This window comes from Mustelus asterias, chromosome 2 (assembly GCF_964213995.1).
Source record: "Mustelus asterias chromosome 2, sMusAst1.hap1.1, whole genome shotgun sequence".
Taxonomy (NCBI): domain Eukaryota; kingdom Metazoa; phylum Chordata; class Chondrichthyes; order Carcharhiniformes; family Triakidae; genus Mustelus; species Mustelus asterias.
The window spans coordinates 984,681-999,665 of NC_135802.1; the positions used below are offsets into that span (position 1 = coordinate 984,681).

The window sequence follows — 14,985 nt, forward strand, 5'->3', positions numbered from 1 at the left end:
GGGACACAGAGTAACAGAGAGTAACTCCCCGGGACACAGAGTAACAGAGAGTAACTCCCCGGGACACAGAGAGTAACTCCCCGGGTCACAGAGAGTAACTCCCCGGGTCACAGAGAGTAACTCCCCGGGTCACAGAGAGTAACTCCCCGGGTCACAGAGAGTAACCCCCCGGGACACAGAGAGTAACTCCCCGGGTCACAGAGAGTAACTCCCCGGGTCACAGAGAGTAACTCCCCGGGCCACAGAGAGTAACTCCCCGGGACACAGAGAGTAACTCCCCGGGTCACAGAGAGTAACTCCCCGGGTCACAGAGAGTAACTCCCCGGGTCACAGAGAGTAATTCCCCGGGTCACAGAGAGTAACTCCCCAGGACACAGAGAGTAACTCCCCGGGTCACAGAGAGTAACTCCCCGGGACACAGAGTAACAGAGAGTAACTCCCCGGGACACAGAGTAACAGAGAGTAACTCCCCGGGACACAGAGAGTAACTCCCCGGGTCACAGAGAGTAACTCCCCGGGTCACAGAGAGTAACTCCCCGGGTCACAGAGAGTAACTCCCCGGGTCACAGAGAGTAACCCCCCGGGACACAGAGAGTAACTCCCCGGGTCACAGAGAGTAACTCCCCGGGTCACAGAGAGTAACTCCCCGGGTCACAGAGAGTAACTCCCCGGGTCACAGAGAGTAACTCCCCGGGACACAGAGAGTAACTCCCCGGGTCACAGAGAGTAACTCCCCGGGTCACAGAGAGTAACTCCCCGGGACACAGAGTAACAGAGAGTAACTCCCCGGGACACAGAGAGTAACTCCCCGGGACACAGAGAGTAACTCCCCGGGTCACAGAGAGTAACTCCCCGGGTCACAGAGAGTAACTCCCCGGGTCACAGAGAGTAACTCCCCGGGTCACAGAGAGTAACTCCCTGGGACACAGAGAGTAACTCCCCAGGACACAGAGAGTAACTCCCCGGGTCACAGAGAGTAACTCCCCGGGTCACAGAGAGTAACTCCCCGGGTCACAGAGAGTAACTCCCCGGGACACAGAGTTACAGAGAGTAACTCCCCGGGACACAGAGAGTAACTCCCCGGGTCACAGAGAGTAACTCCCCAGGTCACAGAGTAACAGAGAGTAACTCCCCGGGACACAGAGAGTAACTCCCCGGGTCACAGAGTAACAGAGAGTAACTCCCCGGGTCACAGAGAGTAACTCCCCGGGACCCAGAGAGTAACTCCCCGGGTCACAGAGAGTAACTCCCCAGGTCACAGAGTAACAGAGAGTAACTCCCCGGGTCACAGAGAGTAACTCCCCGGGTCACAGAGTAACAGGGAGTATCTCCCCGGGACACAGAGTAACAGAGAGTAACTCCCCGGGACACAGAGTAACAGAGAGTAACTCCCCGGGACACAGAGTAACAGAGAGTAACTCCCCGGTACACAGAGTAACAGAGAGTAACTCCCCGGGACACAGAGTAACAGAGAGTAACTCCCCGGGACACAGAGTAACAGAGAGTAACTCCCCGGGACACAGAGTAACAGAGAGTAACTCCCCGGGACACAGAGTAACAGAGAGTAACTCCCCGGGACACAGAATAACAGAGAGTAACTCACCGGGACACAGAGTAACAGAGAGTAACTCCCCGGGACACAGAGTAACAGAGAGTAACTCCCCGGTACACAGAGTAACAGAGAGTAACTCCCCGGGACACAGAGGTACACTCCTGCCTGGTGATTGTCGCGTGGTGTCCGTTCATCCATTTTTGTAGCGTCTACATTGTCTCGCCGCTCGACAATCACCAGGCAAGACTGTTCTCTTCCTGTTGGGGAGCACTTCAGCGGTCACGGGCATTCAGCCTCTGATCTTCGGGTAAGCGTTCTCCAAGGCGGCCTTCATGACACACGACAGCGCAGAGTCGCTGAGCAGAAACTGATAGCCAAGTTCCGCACACATGAGGACGGCCTCAACCGGGATCTTGGGTTCATGTCACACTATCTGTAACCCCCACCTGGGCTTGCAAAATCTCACTAACTGTCCTGTCTGGAGACAATACACATCTCTTTAATCTGTGCTTAACGCTCTCTCCACTTACATTGTCTGTGCCTGTAAAGACTTTGATGACCTGTAAAGACTCACATTCCATCCATTATCTTGCAATTGAGTCTGTGTCTGAATATGCTGTGTTTGTGAACCCAACTCTCCACTCACCTGATGAAGGAGCAGCACTCCGAAAGCTCGTGCTACCAAATAAACCTGTTGGACTTTAACCTGGTGTTGTGAGATTTCTTACAATTGCAGCAAGACATCGTTACTCAAAGCCCCTCACAATGGAGACCAATACACAATTTGCCTTCCTAATTTCTTGTTGCACCTGCATATTATTTTTCCTTGACTCACGAACAATGGCACTCAGGTCCCATTGGAGATCAAAAAGTCCCAACCTATCACCATTGCATTGAAACATAGAAGATACGAGCAGGAGGAGGCCATTCGGCCCTTCGAGCCTGCTCTGCCATTCTATATGACCATGGCTGATCATGCACTTTCAGTATCCCACTCCCACTTTCTCTCCATAACCCCTTGATCCTTTAGCCACATGGGCCACATCCAGCTCCCTCTTCAACATATCTAATGAACTGACCCCAACAGCTTTCTATGGGAGAGAATTCCACAGGTTCACAACTCTCTGAGTGAAGAAGTTCTTCCTCATCTCAGTCCTGAATGGCTTGCCCCTTGAACAAAGAACAATACAGCACAGGAACAGGCCCTTCGGCCCTCCAAGCCCGCGCCGCTCCCTGGTCCAAACTAGACTATTCTTTTGTATCCCTCCATTCCCACTCCGTTCATGTGGCTATCTAGATAAGTCTTAAACGTTCCCAGTGTGTCCGCCTCCACCACCTTGCCCGGCAGCGCATTCCAGGCACCCGCCACCCTCTGTGTAAAATACGTCCTTCTGATATCCATGTTAAACCTCCCCCCCCCTCACCTTGAACCTATGACCCCTCGTGAACGTCACCACCGACCTGGGGAAAAGCTTCCCACCGTTCACCCTATCTATACCTTTCATAATTTTATACACCTCTATTAAGTCTCCCCTCATCCTCCGTCTTTCCAGGGAGAACAACACCAGTTTACCCAATCTCTCCTCATAACTAAGCCCCTCCATACCAGGCAACATCCTGGTAAACCTCCTCTGCACTCTCTCCAAAGCCGCCACGTCCTTCTGGTAGTGTGGTGACCAGAACTGGACGCAGTATTCCAAATGCAGCCAAACCAACGTTCGAAACATCTGCAACATCAGACCCCAACTTTTATACTCTATGCCCCGTCCTATAAAGGCAAGCATGCCATATGCCTTCTTCACCACCTTCTCCACCTGTGACGTCACCTTCAAGGATCTGTGGACTTGCACACCCAGGTCCCTCTGCGTATCTACACCCTTTATGGTTCTGCCATTTATTGTATAGCTCCTCCCTACATTATTTCAACCAAAATGCATCACTTCGCCGTTATCAGGATTGAACTCCATCTGCCATTTCTTTGCCCAAATTTCCAGCCTATCTATATCCTTCTGTAGCTTCTGACAATGCTCCTCACTATCTGCAAGTCCTGCCAATTTTGTGTCGTCCACAAACTTACTGATCACCCCAGTTACACCTTCTTCCAGATCATTTATATAAATCACAAACAGCAGAGGTCCCAATACAGAGCCCTGTGGAACACCACTCGTCACAGGCATCCAGCCGGAAAAAGACCCTTCCACTACCACCCTCTGTCTTCTGTGACCAAGCCAGTTCTCCACCCATCTAGCCACCTCCCCCTTTATCCCATGAAATCCAACCTTTTTCACCAGCCTACCATGAGGGACTTTGTCAAACGCTTTACTAAAGTCCATATAGACGACATCCACGGCCCTTCCCTCGTCAACCATTCTGGTCACTTCTTCAAAAAACCCCACCAGGTTAGTGAGGCATGACCTCCCTCTCACAAAACCATGCTGACTATCGTTAATGAGTTTATTCCTTTCTAAATGCGCATACATCCTATCTCTAAGGATCTTCTCCAACAACTTCCCCACCACGGACGTCAAGCTCACCGGCCTATAATTACCCGGGTTATCCTTCCTACCCTTCTTAAATAACGGGACCACATTAGCTATCCTCCAATCCTCTGGGACCTCACCTGCGTCCAGTGACGAGACAAAGATTTGCGTCAGAGGCCCAGCGATTTAATCTCTCGTCTCCCTGAGCAGCCTTGGATAGATTCCATCAGGCCCTGGGGATTTGTCAGTCTTTATATTCTCTAACAAACCTAACACTTCCTCCCTTGTAATGGAGATTTTCTCCAACGGTTCAACACTCCCCTCCGAGACACTCCCAGTCAACACATCGCTCTCCTTTGTGAATACCGACGCAAAGTATTCATTTAGGATCTCCCCTACTCCTTTGGGCTCTAAGCATAATTCCCCACTTTTGTCCCTGAGAGGTCCGATTTTTTCCCTGACAACCCTTTTGTTCCTAACGTATGAATAAAATGCCTTGGGATTCTCCTTAATCCTGTCTGCCAAGGACATTTCGTGACCCCTTCTTGCCCTTCTAATTCCCCGTTTGAGTTCTTTCCTACTTTCTTTGTACTCCTCCAGACCCCTAGTTCTGCACTTCCACAACATCGGGAACATTCTTCCCATGTCTCGTCTGTCCAGTCCCATCAGGATTTTATATGTTTCTATGAGATCCTCTCTCATTCTTCTAAATAATACAAGCCCAGTCGATCCAGTCTTTTCATATGTCAGTCCTGCCATTCCAGGAATCAGTCTGGTGAACCTTCACTGGACTCCCTCAATAGCAAGAATGTCCTTCCTCAGACTAGGAGACCGAATTTTCCAATGGATTGGAAAAATGCGAACAGAACAAAGAACAGTACAGCACAGGAAACAGGCCCTTCGGCCCTCCAAGCCTGTGCCACTCCTTGGTCCAACTAGACCAATCGTTTGTATCCCTCCATTCCCAAGCTGATCATGTGACTATCCAGGTAAGTCTTAAACGATGTCAGCGTGTCTGCCTCCACCACCCTACTTGGCAGCGCATTCCTGGCCCCCACCAGTCTCTGTGTAAAAAACGTCCCTCTGATGTCTGAGTTATACCTCGCCCCTCTCACCTTGAGCCCGTGACCCCTCGTGATCGTCATTTCTGATCTGGAAAAAAGCTTCCCACCGTTCACCCTATCTATACCCTTCATAATCTTGTACACCTCTATTAGATCTTCCCTCATTCTCCGTCTTTCCAAGGAGAACAACCCCAGTTTACCCAATCTCTCCTCATAGCTAAGACCCTCCATACCAGGCAACGTCCTGGTAAACCTTCTCTGCACTCTCTCTAACGCCTCCACGTCCTTCTGGTAGTGTGGCAACCAGAACTGGACGCAGTACTCCAAATGTGGCCTAACCAGCGTTCTATACAGCTGCATCATCAGACTCCAGCTTTTATACTCTATACCCCGTCCTATAAAGGCAAGCATACCATATGCCTTCTTCACCACCTTCTCCACCTGTGTCGCCACCTTCAAGGGTTTGTGGACTTGCACACCTAGGTCCCTCTGTGTTTCTATACTCTTGATGACTCTGCCATTTATTGTATAACTCCCCCCTACATTAGTTCTTCCAAAATGCAACGCCCTTATTCAAAAAGGAAGGGAGGCAAAAGAGGGAAATTACAGACCAGTTCGTTTAATATCTGTTGTTGGGAAAGTGTTGGAATCAATTATCGAGGAAGCAATATCAGGACATTTGGAAAGTCAAAACACTATCCATCAGAGTCAGCATGGTTTTATGAAGGGCAAATCATGTTCGACTAATTTTCTAGAGTTCTTTGAGGATGTAACAAGCAACGTGGATAATGGGGATCCTGTAGGTGTAGTATATCTGGACTTCTGGAAGGCGTTTGATAAGGTGCCACACAAAAGGTTAATTCACAAGGTTAGATCACATGGGATTCGGGGTAATTTATTAGCTTGGACAGGTGATTAGCTGTTGGACAGAAAACAGAGAGTTGGGATAAATGGGTTTTTTTCTGAATGGCAAAAGGTAACTGGTGGGGGTGCCACAGGGTTCGGTCCTTGGGCCCCAGCTATTTACAATCTATATTAACGACTTGGATACAAGGATAGAAGATTCTAGAGCCAAATTTACAGATGACACTAAAGTAGGCGGGACAGTAAGTTGCAATGAGGAAATAAGAACCTTACAAATGGATAGAGATCGGTTCGGAGAGTGGGCCAACATGTGGCAGATGGAGTTTAACGTGGATAAGTGTGAGGTCATGCATTTTGGTCAGAAAAATGGGAAGGTGACTTATTATCTAAATGGGGAGAGACTTCAGGGTGCTCCGGTGCAGAGGGATCTGGGTGTCCTCGTTCATGAGTCACAGAAAACCAGCATGCAGCTACAGCAGATAATAAAGAAAGCGAATGGAATGTTGGCATTTATAGCGAAAGGAATAGAATATAAAGATAAGGAAGTATTGCTGCAACTATACAAGGCATTGGTGAGGCCGCACCTGGAGTATTGTGCACAGTTTTGGTCCCCTTATTTGAGGAAAGATGCAGTGGCATTGGAGGCAGTTCAGAGGAGGTTCACTAGATTGATTCCAGAGATGAGGGGTTTGTCGTATGAAGAGCGATTGAACAGTTTAGGCCGATACTCTCTGGAATTTAGAAGAATGAGGGGAGATCAAATTGAGGTATACAAGATGATGAAAGATATGGATGAAGTGGACGTGGAGCGGATGCTCCCGCTGGTGGGACATTCTAGTCTGAGGATAAGGAGCAGCAAATTTAAATCAGAGTTGAGGAGAAACTACTTCTCCCAAAGGGTTGTGAATCTGTGGAATTCGCTGCCCCAAAGTGTGGTGGATGCTGGGACAGTGAGTAAATTTAAGGAGGAGTTAGACAGGTTTTTAATTGGTAATGGGTTGAACGGTTATGGGGAGAAGGCAGGAAAATGGGGATTAGGAGCGTATCAGCCATGATCGAATGGCAGAGCAGACTCGATGGGCCGAATGTTCTAATTCTGCTCCTATATCCTATGAACAAAACTGCACACAATACTCAAGGTGTGGCCTCACCAAGGCCGTGTATAACTGCAGCAAGACATCCTTACTCCTTTACTCAAATCCTCTTGCTATGAAGGCCAGCATGTGGCACGGTAGCACAGTGGTTAGCACTGCTGCTTCACAGCTCCAGGGTCCTGGGTTCGATTCCCGGCTCGGGTCACTGTCTGTGTGGAGTTTGTACATTCTCCTTGTGTCTGCGTGGGTTTCCTCCGGGTGCTCTGGTTTCCTCCCACAGTCCAAAGATGTGTGGGTTAGGTTGATTGGCCAGGTTAAAAATTGCCCCTTAAAGTCCTGAGATGCGTGGATTAGCGGGTAAATATGTGGGGGTAGGGCCTGGGTGGGATTGTGGTCGGTGCAGACTCGATGGGCCGAATGGCCTCCTTCTGCAGTGTCGGATTTCTATGATTTCTCGCCTTCCTCACTGCCTGCTGTACCTGCATGCTAACCTTCAGCGACTGTTCCACCATGACACACAGGTCACGATGCACTTCCCCTTTTCCTAAACTGCCAGCATTCAGATAATAATAAGTGAGGAGGTGTGGGATAGAGGGAAAGTTGGCCGATTGGATAGGTAACTGGCTGTCTGACCGAAGACAGAGGGTGGTGGTCGATGGAAAATTTTCGGATTGGAGGCAGGTTGCTAGCGGTGTGCCGCAGGGATCAGTGCTTGGTCCTCTGCTCTTTGTGATTTTTATTAATGACTTAGAGGAGGGGGCTGAAGGGTGGATCAGTAAATTTGCTGATGACACCAAGATTGGTGGAGTAGTGGATGAGGTGGAGGGCTGTTGTAGGCTGCAAAGAGACATAGATAGGATGCAAAGCTGGGCTGAAAAATGGCAAATGGAGTTTAACCCTGATAAATGTGAGGTGATTCATTTTGGTAGGACAAATTTAAATGTGGATTACAGGGTCAAAGGTAGGGTTCTGAAGACTGTGGAGGAACAGAGAGATCTTGGGGTCCATATCCACAGATCTCTAAAGGTTGCCAGTCAAGTGGATAGAGCTGTGAAGAAGGCCTATAGTGTGTTAGCTTTTATTAACAGGGGGTTGGAGTTTAAGAGCCGTGGGGTTATGCTGCAACTGTACAGGACCTTGGTGAGACCACATTTGGAATATTGTGTGCAGTTCTGGTCACCTCACTATAAGAAGGATGTGGAAGCGCTGGAAAGAGTGCAGAGGAGATTTACCAGGATGCTGCCTGGTTTGGAGGGTAGGTCATATGAGGAAAGGTTGAGGGAGCTAGGGCTGTTCTCTCTGGAGCGGAGGAGGCTGAGGGGAGACTTAATAGAGGTGTATAAAATGATGAAGGGGATAGATAGAGTGAACGTTCAAAGACTATTTCCTCGGGTGGATGGAGCTATTACAAGGGGGCATAACTATAGGGTTCGTGGTGGGAGATACAGGACGGATATCAGAGGTAGGTTCTTTACGCAGAGAGTGGTTGGGGTGTGGAATGGACTGCCTGCAGTGATAGTGGAGTCAGACACTTTAGAAACATTTAAGCGGTTATTGGATAGGCACATGGAGCACACCAGGATGATAGGGAGTGGGATGGCTTGATCTTGGTTTCAGATAAAGCTCGGCACAACATCGTGGGCCGAAGGGCCTGTTCTGTGCTGTACTGTTCTATGTTCTATGTTCTATGTTCTATGTTCTAATAATCTTCACACATACACCTAGAGGGATCTAGGTGTATGTGTGCATAGATCCCTGAAGGTTGGGAATCAAGTAGATAGGGTTGTTAAGAAGGCATATGGTGTCTTGGCGTTTATTGGTAGGGGGATTGAATTTAGGAGTCGTGGCGTTATGTTGCAACTGTACACAACTCTGGTGCGGCCGCACTTGGAGTACTGTGTGCAGTTCTGGTCCCCACATTACAGGAAGGATGTGGAGGCTTTGGAGAGGGTGCAGAGGAGGTTTACCAGGATGTTGCCTGGTATGGAGGGGAGATCCTATGAGGAGAGGCTGAGGGATTTGGGATTGTTTTCGCTGGAAAGGCGGCGGCTAAGAGGGGATCTTATTGAAACATATAAGATGATTAGAGGTTTAGATAGGGTGGATAGTGATAGCCTTTTTCCTCTGATGGAGAAATCCAGCACGAGGGGGCATGGCTTTAAATTGAGGGGGGGTAGTTATAGAACCGATGTCAGGGGTAGGTTCTTTACCCAGAGGGTGGTGAGGGATTGGAATGCCCTGCCAGCATCAGTAGTAAATGCGCCTAGTTTGGGGGCATTTAAGAGATCCGTAGATAGGTTCATGGACGAAAAGAAATTGGTTTAGGTTGGAGGGTCACAGTTTTTTTTTAACTGGTCGGTGCAACATCGTGGGCCGAAGGGCCTGTTCTGCGCTGTAATGTTCTATGTTCTATGTTCTATGTTCTATGTTCTAATAATCTTCCTTCCTGTTTTTGCCACCAGAGTGGATAACCTCACATTGATCCACATTATGTTGCATTTGCCAAGTATTTGCCCACTGAGCCAGCCTGTCCAAGTCACCCTGCAGCCTCTTAGCATCCTCCTCACAGCACACACTGCCACCCAGCTTAGTGTCCTCTGTATATTTGGAGATATTGCAGCAATTCCTTCATCCAAATCATTAATGTATATTGTGAATAGCTGGGGTCCCAGCGCTGAACCCTGCGGTACCCGACTAGTCACTGCCTGCCACTCTGAAAAGGACCCGTTTATTCCCACTCTCTGCTTCCTGTCAGCCAACCAGTTCTCTGTCCACGTCAATACATTACCCCCAGTACCATGAGCTTTAATTTTGTTCACTAATCTCTTGTGTGGGACCTTGTCAAAAGCCTTTTGAAAGTCCAGATACACAACATCCACTGGTTCACCCTTGTCCACGCTACTGGTCACATCCTCAAAAAATCCCAGAAGATTTGTCAAGCACGATTTTCCTTTAGTGACTCCATGCTGACTTGGACCAATCCTGTCGCGCTTTCCAAATGATCAGTTATTACATCCTTAATAATTGACTCCAGCATTTTCCCCACCACCAAAGTCAGGTTAACCGGTCTATAATTCCCCATATTCTCTCCCTTTTTTAAAAAGTGGGGTTACATTAGCTACCCTCCAATCCACTGGAACTCTTCCAGAGTCTATAGAATTCTGGAAAATGATCATCAATGCGTTCGGAAATACTCTGTACATGTGTGTCAGTGTGTGTGTGCGTCAGTGTGTGTGTGTGTGTGTGTCAGTGTGTGTGTGAGTGTGTGTCAGTGTGTGTGTGTGTCTGTGTGTGTCAGTGTGTCAGTGTGTGTGTGTGTGTGTGTGTGTGTGTGTCAGTGTGTGTGTGTGTGTCAGTGTGTGTGTGTGTGTCAGTGTGTGTGTGTGTCAGTGTGTGTGTGTGTGTGTCAGTGTGTCAGTGTGTGTGTGTGTGTGTCAGTGTGTGTGTGTGTGTGTGTGTCAGTGTGTGTGTGTGTGTGTGTCAGTGTGTCAGTGTGTGTGTGTGTGTCAGTGTGTGTGCGTGTGTGTGTGTCAGTGTGTGTGTGTGTCAGTGTGTGTGCGTCAGTGTGTGTGTGTGTGTCAGTGTGTGTGTGTGTGTGTGTGTGTCAGTGTGTCAGTGTGTGTGTGTGTCAGTGTGTCAGTGTGTGTGTGTGTGTGTGTGTGTCAGTGTGTGTGTGTGTGTCAGTGTGTGTGCGTCAGTGTGTGTGTGTGTGTGTGTCAGTGTGTGTGTGTGTGTGTGTCAGTGTGTCAGTGTGTGTGTGTGTCAGTGTGTCAGTGTGTGTGTGTGTGTGTGTGTCAGTGTGTCAGTGTGTGTGTGTGTGTGTGTGTCAGTGTGTGTGTGTGTGTGTCAGTGTGTGTGTGTGTGTCAGTGTGTGTGTGTGTGTCAGTGTGTGTGCGTCAGTGTGTGTGTGTGTGTGTGTCAGTGTGTGTGTGTGTGTGTGTGTGTCAGTGTGTCAGTGTGTGTGTGTGTGTGTGTCAGTGTGTGTGTGTGTGTGTCAGTGTGTGTGTGTGTGTGTGTCAGTGTGTGTGTGTGTGTGTGTGTCAGTGTGTGTGTGTGTGTCAGTGTGTGTGTGTGTCTGTGTGTGTGTGTGTGTGTGTCAGTGTGTGTGTGTGTGTGTGTGTGTGTGTCAGTGTGTGTGTGTGTGTGTGTCAGTGTGTGTGTGTGTGTGTGTCAGTGTGTGTGTGTGTGTCAGTGTGTGTGTGTGTGTGTGTGTGTCAGTGTGTGTGTGTCAGTGTGTGTGTGTGTGTGTGTGTGTCAGTGTGTGTGTGTGTGTGTGTGTGTCAGTGTGTGTGTGTGTGTCAGTGTGTGTGTGTGTGTCAGTGTGTGTGTGTGTGTGTGTGTCAGTGTGTGTGTGTGTGTCAGTGTGTGTCAGTGTGTGTGTGTGTGTGTCAGTGTGTGTGTGTGTGTGTGTGTGTGTGTGTGTGTCAGTGTGTGTGTGTGTGTGTGTGTGTGTCAGTGTGTGTGTGTGTGTGTCAGTGTGTGTGTGTGTGTGTGTGTGTCAGTGTGTGTGTGTGTGTGTCAGTGTGTGTGTGTGTGTGTGTGTCAGTGTGTGTGTGTGTGTGTGTCAGTGTGTGTGTGTGTGTGTGTGTGTCAGTGTGTGTGTGTGTGTGTCAGTGTGTGTGTGTGTGTGTGTGTGTCAGTGTGTGTGTGTGTGTGTGTCAGTGTGTGTGTGTGTGTGTGTGTCAGTGTGTGTCAGTGTGTGTGTGTGTGTCAGTGTGTGTGTGTGTGTGTGAGTGTGTGCAGACAGAGTAGTTGCAGTCCCTGAGCCAGTACCTGTGTCTATGGATAACTGCGTTGAACAGTCTGCCGTCTCTCCAGCTGCTGGTGAAGTTGTCACATCTCAGCTCGGGATATCCTTCAACCATCCTCTGAGACCACAGTAGCAGCTTCTCTTTAGCTGTCATATCATCAGATTGCCCAGTGACCTGGATATCCGAGATCTAAAAACAGACAAACAATTCACTCTCACTGCCAACATCCCAAAATGTCACACATCACGACAAGCCCATTCCAGCTGGGGACAAACTCACCCAGTGCCACGCCCCAGCTGCCATTTCTATGCAGCCGTACAATCTTTTTAATGTTCAGATAATTAGCAAGGGACTTAGCAGCGATCCCTGCAGAACACCACTGGACACAGGCTTCCAGCCACAAAAACATCCTTTGACCATCACACTCTGCCTCCTGCCACAAAGCCAATTTTGGATCCAATTTGCCAAATTGCCCTGGATTCCATCTGCTCTTACCTTCAGCATCAGTCTCCCATGTGGGACCTTGTCAAAGGCTTTGCTGAAATCCATATAAACTACATCCACTGCACTGCCCTCGTCTGCATGCCTGGTCACCTCCTCAAAAAATTCAATCAAGTTTGTTAGTGACGGCTCACTGGTCTCGGGGTATGGTTCTTGCTTTGGGTGTTGCAATCAGAGATCTTGCGATTGGTTCAATTCCGAAACAAGCCATATGTTGTTTTTTCCTATTCAGCGTGGATTTGTTGAAGGAAGATCTTGCCTCACAAACTTGATTGAATTCTTTGAGGAACGGGCAAGGAGGATTGATGAAGGTAGTGCGGTGGATCAAAAACAGAAAATGCTGGAAAATCTCAGCAGGTCTGACAGCGTTGGTGGGGAGAGATTAGAGCCAATGTTTTGAGTCTGGATGACCCTGTGTCAGAGCGGTAGTGCGGTGGATGTTGTGTACATTGATTTTAACAAAGTTCCACGTGGCTGATTGGTCAAAAAGTAAAAGCCCATGGGATACTGGGTAATGTGGCAAACTGGATGCAAAGTGGCTTAGTGACAGGAAACAAAGGGTAATGGTGGATAATGCCCTTGCAAATGGAAAGTCGTTTCTAGTGGTGTTCCACAGGGCTCAGTGTTGGGACCCTTGCTGTTTGTGTTATATATTCGATTTGGATGTGAACCTGGGAGACACGATTGGAAAATGTACAGACGACACAAAGATTGGGCGAGTAGTGGATAGTGTAGAGGATAGCTATAATCTCCAAAACAATTGGTGGAGCAGGCGGGAAAGTGGCAGGAGCATTTTTACAGAGAAGTGTGAGGTGATGCATTTAGGGAGGTCAAACAGTTATAGGAAATCTACAACAAATGGGGATATACTGAGAGGGGGAGATGAAGTGAGAATCTCGGGTTACAAATGCACAGCGCCCAAAAGGCAGCTGTTCAAGTAGATAATGTTGTAAAGAAGGCATACGGAATGCTCTCTTTCATTGGCAGAGGTATAGAATATAAAAGTAAGGATACAATGTTGGAATTGTATAAAGCACTGGTGAGGCTACAACTGGAGTATCATCTGCAGTTCTGGTCACATTACAGGAACGACGTGATTGCTCTGGGGAGAGAGTGCAGAGGTTTACAAGGATGTTGCCAGGGTAGAAAAGTGTAGCTATGAGGAGAGATTGGATAGGTTGAGGTTATTTTCCTTGGAACAAAGAAGGCTGATGTTTGACTTGATAGAGGGAAGGGATAGCGTGGACAGGATAAAATGGTTTCCCTTGATGAAAAATTCAAGAGCCAGGGGACATAGATCCAAGATAAGTGAGGCATCATGGTGGCACAGTGGTTAGCACTGCTGCCTCACAGAGCCAGGGAGCCGGGTTCAATTCCGGCCTTGGGTCACTGTCTGTGTGGAGTTTGCACATTCTCTCCGTGTCTGTGTGGGTTTCCTCCGGGTGCTCTGGTTTCCTCCCACAGTCCAAAGATGTGCAGGTTAGGTTAATTGGCCGTGCTAAATTGCCCCTTAGTGTCAGGGGATTAGCAGAGTAAATAAGTGGGGTTACGGAAATAGGGCCTGGGTGGGATTGTGGTCGGTGCAGACTCAATGGGCTGAATGGCCTCCTTCTGCACTGTAGCGATTCTATGATTCTATGAGAAGCGTAGAGAGGACATGAGAAATAACTTTTTTACGCAGAGGGTGTTGGGTGTCTCGAATTCGCTGCTCAAGTTGGCAGTGAAGGCAGAAACCCTAAACTCTTGTAAAAAGTACCTGGATCTGCACCTTAAGTGCTGTAAGCTACAGGGCTTTGCGCCGGGTGCAGGAAGGTGGGATTGGAAAGGGCACCTTGGTCCACCAGGCTGGCATGGACAAGATGAGCTGAGTGGCTTTCTTTTGTGGGGGGAATGCAGGCTTAGGCTATTGAGCTGGGCGATCAGCCATGACCATAATGAATGGCGGAGACTCGAAGGGCTGAAGGGCCTCATCTGCTCCTATTTTCTATGCTTCTATGATCTCTCGCTGACAAAGCAATGCTGACCATCCATGCCGAGTAACCCTTAAGAACAAAGAAAATTACAGCACAGGAACAGGCCCTTCGGCCCTCCAAGCCTGCACCGACCATGCTGCCCGACTGAACTAAAACCCCCTACCCTTCCGGGGACCATATCCCTCTATTCCCATCCTATTCATGTATTTGTCAAGACGCCTCTTAAAAGTCACTACCGTATCCACTTCCACTACCTCCCCCGGCAACGAGTTCCAGGCACCCACTACTCTCTGTGTAAAAAATCTGCCTCATAAATCTCATAGAACATAGAACAGTACAGCACAGAACAGGCCCTTCGGCCCACGATGTTGTGCCGAGCTTTATCTGAAACCAAGATCAAGCGATCCCACTCCCTATCATCCTGGTGTGCTCCATGTGCCTATCCAATAACCGCTTAAATGTTCCTAAAGTGTCTGACTCCACTATCACTGCAGGCAGTCCATTCCACACCCCAACCACTCTCTGCGGAAAGAACCTACCTCTGATATCCTTCCTATATCTCCCACCATGAACCCTATAGTTATGCCCCCTTGTAATAGCTCCATCCACCCGAGGAAATAGTCTTTGAACGTTCACTCTATTTATCCCCTTCATCATTTTATGAACCTCTATTAAGTCTCCCCTCAGCCTCCTCCGCTCCAGAGAG

At 48.7% G+C, this 14,985-nt stretch overlaps 1 protein-coding gene across 16 annotated transcripts in view; it reads right to left on the reverse strand.

The window, feature by feature from the left end:
* Positions 1 to 14,985, reverse strand: part of LOC144504463 (plectin-like) — a 745,079-nt gene that overhangs the window by 163,249 nt on the left and 566,845 nt on the right. For all 16 annotated transcript variants that reach the window (XM_078229777.1, XM_078229768.1, XM_078229848.1 and 13 more), the window contains one exon: positions 11,828 to 11,994. In XM_078229777.1, coding sequence (XP_078085903.1) covers positions 11,828 to 11,994 — 167 coding nt within the window. The remainder of the gene's footprint in view (positions 1 to 11,827; positions 11,995 to 14,985) is intronic.